Genomic DNA, 15,762 nt, shown 5'->3' on the forward strand with positions numbered 1-15,762 from the left:
TTTGCCAGTTTTCTCTCCCATGAACACACACACAAACAAACACCCCGGCCCCACATATTCACCCCAACACACAAGGACTGCATGGTCAATAACAGTGCAAGAATTGCAGATTTTTTTGTTGATTAAGTTCCACTGTATGCAGCATTAATATGAGCCGTGGCCTGTGTAGGTAAGAGCGGTTGAGCAGTGGGGCCAGCTGTGGGGGGATTTCAACATACGACAAGGGAAAATTAAATAAATAATTAATGTGCCCTCCTCCTCGTCTGTCGAAATCCCCACCCACCCAGCTCCTCCATCCCACCGCTCTTACCTGCATGGGCCGCGGCTGATCCATATGCATTGAGAATGTTTGTTAAATTAAGCCGTGAGCCCAAGCTACCCTCCAACTCACAGAACTGGTACCGCCAATGGAGAAGCGGTGCTCCAAGCAGCGATTCCATAAGCATACCCAACAGGAACAGGAACCATGCAGCAAACAAGTCTTTGCCACACCGAGGAACACGTGCAATACCTAAAGCAGCAGTGCAAGCTTTCCGTTTCCTAAAATATCTCAGAATTTTCAAATTGGATTTGTGGTTCTCCCCCCCTAGCAGAGACACTGCAAGGCGTCCTTCGGCAGAGTGAGCGAGCGTCGATCAATGCAAGTAAGAGAAGGGAATGGAGGACTACCACACAGGAGTGAGGGAGGCTTTAGAACATTTGCACCAGCAGAGAGGTTGGCTGCAGAGGCCACACATCATGGGAGAGAGGTGCATGGGGCAGGAGTGCTGTTGGATGAGGGGCTGCAAAAGGAAACATAGATGAAAGTGTTACCGCAACAAGGAGGGCTGCATGGGATTCACTGGTGGGAGAGGCGCTTCAGTGATGACAGTATAAGGGGCTTGCTGCTGAAAGAGGAACTGTATCAAGAGGGCTGACTGCTAGGAGATGCTTTGAGGATCCTCACTCATTAGAAAAGGACTGAAGGACTATGGAGGCACTTTCGCTTCTGATAGAGAGGATACAGTGAGTACAGTGGGTCTCAGTGATCGGAGGGACTGTCGTGGAGTTCACGGCTGTGGAACACGCTTCAGGAGCTTTTGACATATGTCAAGTAGAAAGGAGGCCTCACCGGTGACCGAGAGGCTGCAGGAGACTCTCGCCTCTAGGAGAGAGATTTTAGCAAGGAGAGAACTTAATTGCTGGGTTACGGTCTACAGAAATGATGCCTGCACAATGCCTGCAAAACATGCAGTGCAGGGGCCTTCCACCTTTCAGGTAGCACCCCATTCATCCGCCAATGGGAGGAGTCATATAGCATAATCTTGAGGGAGGTGGGGTCATTTACAAAAAAAGAGGGCATCACACAAGGAAAATCTCAATCAGAGACTTGATTATAGAGGCCCAAGTGTTTGGCGCGTTACCACAGGTCTCACAGGGAACAATGCACCTTGAGGTTGGGCACAAGAAGAGTGGGTAGAAAACTCAGTGGGCCTGTTGATCTAGTATTAGGACTAATTTAAATTATGCTCCTTCTAATCAGGGTCTAACTCCTCTCATGGGTTTTGTCTGCTGCATGGTGTGAAAACCATATGCAGTGTTGGTGGAAATTTGTGGCTCTAACATTTTCAGGTCTGGGTTTTCACAGACTTATTCTGTCTAAAACACTTAGAGTTGGCTTTGGTTCGTCTCCTTTAAACCACTTTGTTGAGCAGCAACGTTCAGTCATTGACCTGAGACTTTGTCCATCACGTCTTGGTGCAGTCAAGTGCAGTATCGCTCTCTCACCTTATGCTATTGGCTGTTTGAATGGTTCAACTTCCAATCATGTGCATAAAAAGTTTACAACACCTCCCAGTTGGCTCCATTATGCTTGTTCTGTTTCCACTTTTGTGTCTGCTCCATCTTGCTCTTTCCCATCTCTCCGCAGTGTGTCACTCTCCTCTTTCTTGTACCATTTGTATCATTCTTTTCTGCCCACTGCTACTCATCACTTTTGTCCATCATTGCTATCCACTTGTCTTTGCTGCTCTTCAATTCTTTTCCCAGTCATCTCTCTCCTTCGGCTCTGTTGTTCTTCCCCTATCATTGCTTTTGCAGAGCTCCCTAGGCTATTGTTCTACTTCTGTCAAGTCAACCCTGCCTTTTCTTGCCTGATAATGGCTTCCCTGCTCTACCATCCGCTCTTGCTCTCCCCATCATAACTTCCTGTTCAATCCCTTCTCGCCTGTTCTTCCTCATTATTCCCCATTGTGGGTGCCATCCCTTAACTACTCTCTGGCTCTTCCCCTATTCCGTTTTGAGTTTGAAAATCTGGCCACGGTTTAATTTAAAAGACACATCTATATGATTATTTCTCCTAAACATAGAAAGAAATAGTGATTGTGAGCTCCAAAACGTTTGCATTTCACTTTACTGGAATAGTAGCAACAATATTTAATTCCTTAATGCTCCACGTTGTTCTGACAACCAAATTCTTTGGTCCCTGGGTCCCTCCAGTAGGCCCAGTTCCTAGCTAGTTAAATGTCTGTTAACATCTAAATTTGTAGTATAGTCAAGGACAATTTTAGATAGAGGAAAAATGCATAGAGGTAATATAGAACCTCAGATACAGATATTACAATGACTGAGTGGATTTTATTTTATCAAAGTGTGCATAAGAAAATAAATGACTTGCTTTGAAATGGGGTGAGTTTATTAATGACAGATGTTGGATGGAGAACACTAGAAATGATTTTCTTCCATAGCAAGACAAACCCTCTACACTATTTTCTAATGTGTATCTGGAGGAAATCCGGCTCTGTGTGGTCACCTTGGAATTTTTTGACATTTTATGGACCCTATTACTTTTGGGTGCCACAGTGTGTGTATGCTATCCTAAACTGTAATTTCATTTGGTTCATTTAACATTCCATGAAAGCAATTGTAGATGCCCCAATAAATGCCCTTTGGCATGGCAGTTAAAGTAGCATTTGTGCTACAACGTGCATTTACACCACCCACACATACGGCAAATAAGATGACTCTGGGAAGCACCATACTGCTCTAGCTGGGCTGCTGTTTAAAAGCACTGTATTGTCACAAGAAAAGTGCATTCGCAACGCATGAAAACCTATTTTAGCTAAGTCAGCCCTAAAGTAGGCCTCGTAAGCCTGTGGGCCTGAGAGCTTAATATATATATAAATTGACCATACTAGATATTGGGTAAAGTATGCCCTCACAATGAACAATCACACAAAGCTGGTTTCACTATGTAGATAAAGCTTTTACGGGGAAAGGCCTAGTTATGAATACAACCACACTTTCATTTCTAAGCATGGGAAAATGCTAGAGCATGATCAAAAGTCAATTTTTGCATAGTTTAAATCATCTAACCAAAGGCAAAAGTAGATTTTGATAATGTTGGTGGAAAAGTAACTTTAATAAATTGCAATTTGTGCTGTCTTAAAGTAAACTTCTTTAGAACCTGTTTGTCCCTCAGCCCTGCTCCGAAGACTCAACACACATTCTTGGATAAATTGCTTATGGCTGCCTCCCTAGAAGACACCCACATTTCTATGGGTGGGGAGGTTGTTTCAGTCAGTTGTCGCAGAGCAAGGATTAATCAGCTGGGAGGGTGCCAGGTCCAGGTGACAGAAAAAAGGGAAACGTTTTGTACCTCTATCAATGACTTTGAAATGCCAAATGATGCTATCAGAAACTTCAACCACTGATTCTCAGAGTCACTCTAGAGTTTCTGTCTCCAACCCAAGTAAGAGGGAAAACCATCTCTAGCACTGACAGAGGGAAGGGCATCTCATGTCCACAGGCAAGTGGCTATGGGAATGGTCATAATGTCTACAGATGGAGCATGGCTGGGGCCATCTTGGTTGAATGACCCAGGGAAGGTTTGTAGAAAATTGAGAAATGAGGTGCTGGAAAGGATTGAGTGTAGTGAATTCTACAGTCATGGGCTAGTGCACAGAATCATACTGGAACATAGTCACCACCTCCTCGGAAAATGCTTAGACCTGAATATCTTTGGAATCCAGAATTGTTCCACTCAAGTTTTCAGCCTCAGCTTGACCACAGTGTATCTGACTTTGAGAGACCCTTGCTGGGTTGTTATTCCTGCCTTGTACTGCTGGAAGATTATGAGCTTCAAAAAGCGCTCTAAGTCCCAAGGTAAGAACTTTAACCAGTGCGACCTGCTAAGATTATCTAAACCCTGATTCTGCTTGGCGGGCCTAAATATGCACATAAATCATAATAGCCTACTTTCTGAGAGTTTCAGCCCAGACTAATAATACTTTTGAAAAGGAAGTTGATTGGATACCCAGTTTGCCTCCGATCTGAAAACCTCACATAAACAGAAGATTGATGAGACTGTGTTTTGTAACACTGACCACCATCCTTATTTTCTGGGGCAAGGGATGTGTGTTGTTAGAGTGGTATATGTAGAAGTCCTTTAAAAAAATTAGTACGTAAACTCTACTCAGCTTTCCCTAAATACAAATGCCCTAAAACCACTCTCCTATACATCAGAAAATAGGATTTCACTGCTCCTCCCAAGGCGCACAGTCTGTTGAATAATATAAATCTATAACTGTCTTTTAAATCACTCAGCACAGTGAATTGCTTAATTGCCTAGATCCACATGCTGATGCCAGTTTGACCACATTATCCAGGTTTACATCATTCCTGAGTCAGACTAGACTCCTGCCTATATAATATCATTAACATTGATTATGCAGTCCAAGCTGAACATTCTCATTGATCTAGTTTAATGTGTATGTGGTCCTACTAACTCACACCTTGGCAGCAAATTATATTGGATATTACATGTATATGAATGACACACAAATCGTAAATGAAATTTGAGAAAAAATTGAGTCCCCAGCCGAGTAACAAAGTACTTCATGGATGTCTATCACCCAATAAAGCTCACCTGACTTTGCTGTAACAGTCAAGAAACTGATACTAGAGGATGCATTTAGGCACAGTTGATTATTCACACATTGCTTTAATCTTGCCAGATTGAATGTGTCCACCCCCAAACTAGTCCTAATTTCAGTGGCCGCTGATAGGAGACAGTGGCGGGGGGACAGGGGAAGGTGTGGGGGTTAGGAAATAAAACGTTTTAAAAAACTTACTTGATCGTCGCCGCCGCCAGCTGCCTCCTCTCTGCCAGGAACAGGAAGCACCTAGGCATCCAGACACCCCCAGCCAATCACAATTCTGCTGTCAGCAGCATTGTGATTTGTCTGAGTGTTGTGGTTCGGCGCTCAGACAGAGTCTGGGGGTCTGGACATGTTCTCCACCCAGGCTGTACTGCAGCCTGGGTGGAGAACATGCAGAGTGCGCATGATTGTTTGGCCGGCTGGAGACGGCCTGCCGAACAGTCATATGCACTTTAGGTACAGCAATAGCTACTCTTCCTTCCTCTGGGTCAAGGTGCCCAGCCCTGCTCTAACCTGGCGGCAACGGGAATGCATAAAATAAAATGATAATAACGTGCGTTATTATCATATTATTTTTTTCATTGCACCGCTTCAAAACAGTAAGGCGACGCTCCTCCTTCTTAGCGGAGGAGACGCCACTGCATAATTTTTATTTAATTGTTGTCAGCATTAAGTCATAGCAACGTCTACAATTTAGAATTTAAAAAAAACATAAATACATTGCGTATACCAGTGTTCATCTCTTATATCAAAGTGCAATATGTTTTCGAAGATCAGAATGCAGGGTTACAAAGGGTCTTTGTAAACATAATTTTGTAAATCATTTGTCCTTTAGATCTCAAAATCGTGAACATAAAAAATAGCAAAATTACTCAGTCCTGACTAGACTTGATATTCCTACTCCCTACAAAATATTGAACAATATGAATAGATGACAAGCAGAAACGCATAGTATTGACGTAAGTACTATTTCGCAGAAATAACAAAATGATGAGAGACTTCAAAGAAAGGTCTTTGTAGGGAACAAGAACCTGCCCTTCCTGACCCTGGCTCCAGATGCACTACTGGGGGTATGCAACTCTTTGGTGGGGACAGGCACAGCCCTTTTCAGGTGCAAGTGTCAGCACCTCCTCACTCTAGCTCAGAAAGATCCATCAGCCTGGTGATGGACCATCAGGATATGCAGGGCACACCTCTCTCTTCGTGTGTGTAGCTGTTTAGAGGGAATGCGCAAAGCCCAGCTGTCATCCAACCTAGGCGTGTATTCTAGGTACAGACAGAGGCATAGAATTGTTAACGTAAGAAATGTAATTTTTCTAAAAGAGACATTTTCAGATCTGCAATTTCAAAACCAACTTCATCAAAAGATGTGTTTTTAAATAGTGAGTCCAGAGACACCAAACTCCAATTTTCTTACTACCAAGCCATGTAAAACTCCAAAGTACATGTTGCATATTTTAAATACACTGCGCCTTGCACATGGGGCTATCTATGGCCTACCTTAATCGTGACTTATATGTAATAAAAGGGAAGGTTTGGGCCTGGCAAGTAGGTGAACTTGCCAGGTCGACATGGCAATTTAAAATTGCACACACAGGCTCTCCAGTGGCAGGACTGAAACAGGTTTGAAGGGCTACTCATGTGGGTGGCACAATCAGTGCTGCAGGCCCACTAGTAGCATTTGATTTACAGGCCCTGGGCACATGTAGTGCACTGTACTATGTAAGGACTTATTAGTAAATCAAACATGCCAATCATGGAGAAACCAAATGTTATTACCTTTTAGACACAGAGCACCCGCACTTTAGCACTGGTCAGCAGTGAAAAGGTGCCCTGTGTCCTAAAACCAGCAAATATTGAGTTGAGCACACAGTCAAAACAAGAGGTTAGAATGCAATAAGGCAGGGGGAATCACTCCAAAAGATGCCAGGTCTAACAATGCAGATGACTAAGGGATTTTCACTAATCCTTGCATGAGAGACCCTTTCTATCAGTGGCTCAATGCACAGACTCCCAAATCGCCTTCTGGCTGCACCAGATCTGCCTCACCCCTCAGTTGGCCAACTCTAAAGCGATCAGGCACATGCAATTATGTCGACCTGCGTGCTCACCTCCTTTGCTAGAGGGCTCCCTTCACCCACAGACCTACTGTCTCCTTGTTCTTCAATAGCTCTCTTGTGGTTTTGAGTATGAGTGGTGAGAAATAGAAATGAAAAGCAAAGACTCAAAGAAAGAAGAAAAGAAGAAAAAAAGAAAAGAAAGAACAAGAAGGAAAGTCAAAAGGAAGAGCCATGTCCACTCGGGTACGACACAGGGTTCAGCCGTACTTAGTGCACCTTGTTATAGATATCTCTGGTACAGAAATCTAAGGATATGGCTAAGGTAGAATGATAGAAAAATTATGTAATATTAAACAATATATGTTTGGCAATGTATGTTCAGCAGGGACTAGCTGAAGCCATGTGCCAATACCGTGGTATGTGCATTAGTGGCTGCAGTGGCTCTAAGGTAGAGGAGCATATGCTTGAGCAAGGTATTATGTGATAATAGGTGAAAGGTCCCTAAATCTCTAGGTCACTCTGAGTCACTGCATCACTATGTCAGTATGGGAAGATTTAATGCAAAAAGAGAGATCTAAGTCCAGTTCATATTTCAAAACGGCCACGACGGTAGGGGCACCAAATACTTTTGAAGGTCCCAGGCTGCTGTCTGTTCCGTTCAGCTCTACAGTGCTCCTTCAATACTCCTTCTGTGTTCTTTCAGGGTTTATGTCCCCTACCAAAACTCCTAGTTATGGCTCCTTCTCTAGCTCAACAACCCAACCCAACAACACCACAGCACCACAGACCCAGGGAGCCGAAGGACTCCACTGTCAGCGTACGCGGCACACGAGGCAGCACCTCTCCCACCAGTGTGGGTCACAGGCACCCCTAGCTGCTTTTAAGAATGCAGCCTTGACAACATCAGCCTCAAGGACACCAAGAGGGCCAGGAGGGTGCAGGGTCCATGAGGAACATAAAGGCACAGATTTGGATTGATTAAATCGATCCACACGTACTCTCCCACCACACTACATGCCACAAGCTCACTGCCCCAGACTCTGGCTCCTCCTCTGGCGCTCTGGCGTTCTTGTCAGTCATGTGTCTCATTAGTGCAATCTCTGTGTGTGACACAACCTTCACCCAGACTAGTCCAGAAGACTCGTACCCAAAGAGTACTGTTGAACAGAGACCTTACCTTCACATTCCAAATAAATGCAGTTATAATGAATGCATCCTAGCAAATTAATTCTAGTTCTTGCAGTGGTCTACTCTTGGTTTGACTACAATGCATTCTAACTATATCTTTCCAGATTTCAAAGATCTCAGAACCATGCAGCTTGGCTCAATTTTCAGCCTGACTTTTCAAGACAAAATCATTCCCATCTTCAAAACACTACATTGGCAGATCGCATGATGGAAAATCCCAAAATGAAGCTGTCTGTCTAATATTTTGCTAAAAGACAGCCACCTATGGCAGCAACCTATAGAGGCCTTCACTAACTACCAGTACAGGAAAGAATCAAACGCATGATACTGTAGATTTCTTACACATGCGCTAAAGGATCTGCCCCAACTTACCTTAAAGCCATGATAAAGAAATTCCAACTATTTCAACCACCTCCACAGACAAAATCCTTCTAGAAATACCAAGATCAATAGACAACAGAGGTAGTAGAAAATTTGCAGTGCTGGCACTCTCCACTTGGAATGAAGTCCCATCAGTGATGCACAACACCTCTTCCCTCATGCTCCTCTCAAGGAGACTCGAAGCGCACCTAATCCGAGCCTAGCTCTGTTTTTGGCTCTCACGATAACAGTATTAATGTTCACTTTTTAACTCGAATAATAAATATTACACTAATGTAGATCTCAGACAACTACTGTTATGTTGTGTGCTATTGTTTAGTTTCTCAATGTGTTCAGATAGGTAGATGTTATATACAACTGCTGTCTTTGTGCACTAGCAGGATACAAATAAACATACACATAACTATGTTTATAATCAGTAGGATCAAAGCTCAAGTTGGCTGATTCTTTTTCAGGTGTTTTTTAAGGCTGGTCTTCTTGGCCTCCTTGAAGAAATGCGAGATGAAAGGCTGACTCAACTGATAACTCATACCCAGGCATTTGCCCGAGGCTTCCTTGCGAGAGAAGAGTTCAAAAAGATGGTAGAAAGAAGGTGAGTCTCAAACTGAGAACTAGCGATGAGATGAAATATGAACACGACTTGTTCAGCTACTCTGTATGACAGTGAAGTTAAAACTACAGGTTATTCTACATTAGTTTGCATAAACATTAAAAATGCATGTTATATCCCAAGAGATTTGCTTCATGATAAAAGCCTCTTGATGTTACCCCATCACATCCCTTTTCCACTCATTTTCACCCTTTTAACACATTTTAAAATTGACTTTGAGATCAGTACAGTTACTCAGCTGAGTAAATCATGCAGTCATCTTTTAGTGATGCTTTTCAGTCTTTCTGCTAATCCATTATCCATTTACCCATTCCCTGACATAAGATATATGTTAGATCTAACAATTTCGTTGTCCGATGGTTTTGCTCAGTGTGCACAAGGACATTTCATAAACCTTCAGTGACTCTCCATGATATTGGGCCACATTAGTTCTTGCGGGTCTGGCAAGAAAACATGTCAGTGGCAGTGTGTCTCTGTTCCTTTGCATGAAATTTAATACCAGGAGGTACTTCAGTGAAATCGATGTTGTATTAATTTTTTGAGGTGTAAGGCTAATGTCTCACCTTTCCATAAGAGGCAATGTTCAGGATATGCAGGCACTGTTCTTGAGGCAGTATGTGGTCATGGATCATGAATGCTGGTATAGGCATGATGCTAAGTAACATCATAGTGAGCTTAAACAGAAAATGTGCATCACATCAGAGCTATGCTGTGCAAATGCTCAAATATGTGAGAGTAGGGAAAGAGATATGCTAATGTGTATGCCAAGTAGTGAATATTAATTTGTGTATGCTAGAAAATAGATATGTTAGTATGAAGACAGCCTATATTTTAAAATTAGTGCACACTTCTCAATCTTTACCTGGCAGTATTGAGTCTAGTTTTGATTTAAAGTTAAACACTGGCAAAAAAGAAAACTATTTGACATACCAAACATTTTATCAACTTTCTCACACATTAAACGTATACATACCTCTCTCACAGAGACGCGATTGTCACCATTAAGTACAATTTGCGTTCGTTCATGAATGTGAAACACTGGCCATGGATGAAGCTGTTCTTCAAGATCAAACCTTTGCTGAAAAGTGCAGAAACAGAGAAGGAGCTACAGAACCTCAAAGAAGCGTTGGAGAAAGTGCAGAAAGAGCTAGCCAAATCAGAAGTGAGACGGAAGGATATAGAAGAAACCATGGTGTCTCAAATGAAAGAGAAGAATGACCTCCTCCTTCAAATGAACTCTGTAAGTCAAATACCTTAACAATCTAATAATTGATTATTACCAGCAGATTGTGTCAAATGTATACATCGAAAATCATCCAATAAAGCAACTCGTAAAGTGACAAAAGGCTGTGTTAATGGGTAGATTTTACTTAGTAAATAAAAAGTCTGTTTTTAGCCAAACAAAACTGTTTCCAGACTGCTGAAACTGAAAAGAGAACAGAAATATTTTGGGGTGAGAACATTTATAGTCTACATTATTTACATATTTTGAAAAGTAAACAGAAATAGCTAGGGTTGAGAAAAATTAGGGCCATATTATCTAGGAAAGGCGATAACATTATAACATATCGCCGCTTTAGCGGCAGGAAACTGCCGCTAAAGCGGCTATAATGGGCTTGACAATATGCCCTTGTGAATTCCCATAGAAGCCCAGGTTCTGGTGTGAACATGGGCTTCTATTGGAATTCTCTGCGGCATATTATCAAGCCCATTTTCGCCGCTATAGCGGCAGTTTTCTGCCGCTAAAGCAGCAATAATTTTAACGCCGTGCTTGATAGTATGCCCCATAAAATGATCCCCACGCCCCGGGAGAAAACCATCAGGGTGTGGTGCCATTCGTTTAGTTTTATTGTTGTTTTTCAAAAACAAAATCTTACTTTTGAAGTTTGTTTTTGAAAATCAAAAAATCTTTTTAAAGTTTGATGTCCCACCATCACAACTGATGGTACCATCCATGAAATGTTTTCCTCATTGACAGCAACTGCAATAATAGCGGGTCCTGTCAATGTAGAGAGATATCCTTGGGCCAGCAGACCGCTCTAAATTTCGTGTGCAGAGGTCCCTTGGGATTGCAAAGCTAATGTCCTCTGCCATCCCAGCAAAGTAAACTCTGTCATCCAAACTCTAGATCAGGCCCTTCATCTGAGATATTGTGGGAAACAGCCTTTATAACAATTCTGGAAACATGCCGTGCCTTAACAACGTGATTCAAATCTTAGATACTTCTTTAGAACACATTCCTATACATCGCAAATCGTTACAATGACTTGCCTTAAGGGAAGCGTTGTTGGATTGATGTCGGACTTTAAATCCAACAGTTTCCCATCTGTTGCACAAACTGTAACACAGTAACGCTGTAACACAAGGAGGAGGGCGGGCCTCAAGCCGGGAGCAGAGATGCGGAGGGCTGCAGCCGAACTTACCGTACTCTCTGCCAGCTGCCCTCCAGTGATTTGGGACGAGCTTGGTTAAGAAAACAGGCGAGTTGCGGCTTGGATCTCTGCACAGTTCCCAGTAAGTGCATTTTCAGCAGAGGTGAGTGCGGCCGCCGTCAGACAGTAGCTGCTGAGAACGTGCCACAGGAGGCGGCCCGGTTAGTTCCGGGTGCAGCCTGCATCCACCTGTGGTGCCCCACGCAGCCCAACTCCCCCTGCAATCTCTCCTATGCCTATGGCCACAGCTACCCCCGCTAGCCCTTGCTACCCCCCTTGCCACCTCTGTCACTCTTGTTTTCAGAGTGACAGAGTGTTATCAGACCCTCACCGCCAAGCAGCCAGACAAGCCAAGCAGCCAGCTTCAGAGGCAGCCCGTCAAGGAGGGGAGGCACAGGAAGCAGAGGACACCCTCCCTGTGGTCCAGGTTGGGCCCCCTCCGACTGATACGAGTTTCTACACCCAGTCAAATCAAGTCAAGGATTAGAGCGCGAGAGCACAAGAGCACGAGAGAGAGCCTAAGCACCTCTTGTGCTCAGCATTACGCCAGCAACACCAGCAGCGCCAGCACTGGATCGGCAATGCAGAGTACCTCAAAAGCTCAGGCTGACCCCACAGATTCCACAGCTTTCCGGAGCAATAAAGGGCAACAAAGGACAATAATAAATACATTTAAAAAGGGCTTACTACTAAGCGTGAGGAATAAAGACTAAGCATAGTCAAAAAGAGAGGCCAGGGCAAAAGCATCCCCAAAAAAAGACACACAGATTACATGTGCGAAATTCTGGATGCGGCCGTAGGGCCGGCAGAAGGGGGGCAGGACAGCCCACTACCTAACACTAGCCATACCCAGCTACAATGCCATCCCACAATGGAACAGACAACTGGAACTGACAACTTACAGTATAAGCGCCCATGTAAGGAAGCACCACCAGATAGATCAGACTTACCCCCGGGCTCCCTCCCACGGGGCAAAATTCTAAGCTACTTCCAAAGAATCATACCCGACAATCCCTAACCTTAACACCAATCCCCAACTTACTTTACCCGGAAACCACGTGAAGGGCAAAATGTTTGTGACCAGGCGCTCCCAATCTTTACGTGGGTCAGTTTCACTGAGACCAGAGCCGTTCCAACTCGTGTAGGGATACCTAAGTCGATCAAACTCCCACCAAACTTTCAATCAAATCCGCGGCCTACAAAGATCTGTGGGGAAAACTAATTGCATTATTACAACAGCGCAAGTCTACACAAACCAACCAGCACAGGGTGCAGTCAGTCAAGTAAGCCCGGCAGCGTCCCCCGGGTCTCATTCAACTGGATCACATCCTTTCTCTCCGGCAGAACCCAGAAGACCAGACTCCCCCTTTTCATCTCCGAACCCACTGAGATCAACTGCAGAGTACCAAAGAGATCATCGCTCAGCCCCACCCTCTTCAACATCTACATGGCCCCCCTCGCCGCCATCGTCAGACAGCATGGGCTCAACATAGTATCCTACGCCGATGACACCCAGCTCATCCTCTCCCTCATGAAAGATACCGAAGACACCAGGCTCAGCTTCCAGGACGGAATGAGGGACATCGCGACCTGGATGAAGGACAGCTGCCTGAAGCTCAACACAGAGAAAACAGAGGTCCTCATCCTGGGACCCTCGATCTCCGCATGGGACAACACTTGGTGGCCCTCGGGAGTCCCCCCTCCCCGACAGACCATGCCCGGAACCTTAGCATCATCCTCGACTCCTCCCTCACCATGACCAGCCCCAGATCAATGCTGTCACCTCCACCAGTTTCAACTGCCTCCGCATCCTCTGAAAGACTTTCTAATGGATCCCCCCGAGCACAGAAAAACTGTTACCCACACACTCATAACTAGCAGACTGGACTACGGAAACGCCCTTTACGCCAGCATCAACAGGACCCTTCTACACGAGCTCCAAACCATCCAGAACGCTGTGGTCAGACTCGTTCTCGGGACCCCTCGCCATGAACACATGACTCAACACCTTCGTGACCTACACTGGCTTCCCGTTGAGAAGAGAATAACCTTCAAGCTTCTCACCCACACCTACAAATCACTCCACAACATCAGACCCAAATACCTCAACAAGAGAGTCTGCTTCCACGCACCCAAAAGAAATCTCCGATCCGCTGACCTCGCCCTAGCAGAGACCCCCCACAACCACAGAAGCAGAGCAGGAGGAAGGGCCTTCTCCTTCATTACAGCCAAGACCTGGAACGAGCTCCCAGTCAGCATCAGACGCTCCCCGAAGGACCTCAAGACCTTGCTCTTCACCTGAGCAGGAGCTGCCTACCCCTGTAACTCCCCCCAGTGCTTGAGACCCTCACGGGTGAGTAGTGTGCTCTATAAACCCCCTGATTGATTCCTCAAAAGGGGAGTAAAGTTTTTGGAACACACTAGATCTTGCCCAGGGGACCTCTCAAAGGAATTCTTAACCACCCCAGAAGTTAAAATAGATGCACAAATTGAAGTGTCCCTAGCTCGAAACGCCATTGTCAGCGAGCACATGAGCCACAAACAGTGAGCTTCACCGAAAACCTCAACAGCACGACGAAAGCTACGTACAAGCCTCCACGTCTAGTCCGTCAGCCGCTATTCAGTTGGTTCTTTCCTCCTTTCATAAACAAGACACAATAGCCAAACCCCTACTGTGGCAGTCACAAAAATTGGAGCTCCATATTGACCTCATACAATCGATAGCAACAAGCTTAGTGGGCGTAGGGAACAGGCTAACCACATAAGAATTGAAACTTGACCAGACGGAAGCAGGCCAATCTTGCTTGTGCACCCAATTAATGTACAAGCTGATTTCAGGGGATATTCCTGTACCCAAATCCTAGGGGAAAAAGCCCCAGTATGACCCCAAGCCCATGAGAACCCCCAGCCAGGCCGATCACCTTACCCACCCAGACCGGGAATTTGGCTTCGAAAGATCATCTCTCCATCGTCTCCTGGAACGTGGACGGGGTGGCCTCAACACTTCGCTCCAATCAGGGGCGTGAATTTTTAAACAGGTACGCCATTATTTGTCTGCAGGAGACGTGAGCACTGACCCCCACAGCAATCTATGGGTTCTATGAAGTCTTTCAACCAGCAACGCAAACAAGTCTATTTGGGCGGCCCTTGGGGGGCCTCTTTATCTTTCTGAAACACGCAGTTAAAGCAACGATCTCTTTACCCATGCAGGTCCAGAAGAACGTACAAGCTTTATCCGTCGAAGGCCTGAAAAGCGGCCAGAAGTTCTTCCCCTTCATTCTTATAAACTGCTATTTAAATCCACATAAAATATCAAAAGCACATACCATGGGGGCCCTGTGCTCACACATCAAGGCAATTATTGAAACCTATCCCACAAGCAAAATTGTGCTGGTAGGGTAATTCAACACCAAACACTTGACCCTCCATCACAAACCCGCCCAGAGGAATAATGAGAAAAGCAATTCAACAACTTACTTTCCACATTTGACCAGAAATCAGCAGACCGGACTCCGTCGGTCACTCACCCCACATTTAAGAATATCTCAACAATTGATTATATCTTCTGTCAAGTGGCTTAATCAATCATCTACAGAGCTTCGACATTGTAAATCGCACAGACAGTGATCACAACCCTCTGGTTGCAGGCTTAGATTTAAATTACCAGATAGCAGATCCAGGCCAAGACCTTGGCCATTCGATGGTAGACAAACTTATGTCCCCGGTAAGAAGAATCAAGAGGTACCAGTTCCACTTGCCCCAGGTCTCCAACTGGCTTGATGACCTGGGAATCCATCACCAGGACCATGCGGGGAACTTCCTTCTAACATATTGGGACCAGTTGACCAGAATTGGGAGTCTCCCTTCATAAGACCAGAGAGGGGGGACTGTTACACCAGGATCAAAGTGGCCCTGTAAAGAGGATTCAACGCTTAACAAGTTTCCCAAACAAACCGCTGGCATTACGGTGCATTACACTCACGCGAAGAAATCTGAGGAAGAAAACCCGCCAGCGCAAACGAAACACAACACCTGGAATTCTTCTGGCAGTAAAAGAAGCAGGAATACTTACAAAAAAAAAACGTTTGGGCCTTGAAACATGTCCAACAAGAGAATGAATGGAACAAGATCTTTTTCATGCTAAAAGAAGGATCCCTAGTTAGATTCTGGCA

At 44.8% G+C, this 15,762-nt stretch overlaps 1 protein-coding gene across 2 annotated transcripts in view; it reads left to right on the plus strand.

The window, feature by feature from the left end:
* LOC146809876 (myosin-3-like) overlaps positions 1–15,762 on the plus strand; it is a 290,498-nt gene that overhangs the window by 155,182 nt on the left and 119,554 nt on the right. For both annotated transcript variants that reach the window (XM_085616730.1, XM_085616731.1), the window contains 2 exons: positions 9,004–9,140; positions 10,143–10,398. In XM_085616730.1, the coding sequence (XP_085472856.1) occupies positions 9,004–9,140; positions 10,143–10,398 (393 nt within the window). The remainder of the gene's footprint in view (positions 1–9,003; positions 9,141–10,142; positions 10,399–15,762) is intronic.

This window comes from Triturus cristatus, chromosome 7 (assembly GCF_964204655.1).
Source record: "Triturus cristatus chromosome 7, aTriCri1.1, whole genome shotgun sequence".
In the NCBI taxonomy this organism is placed as follows: domain Eukaryota; kingdom Metazoa; phylum Chordata; class Amphibia; order Caudata; family Salamandridae; genus Triturus; species Triturus cristatus.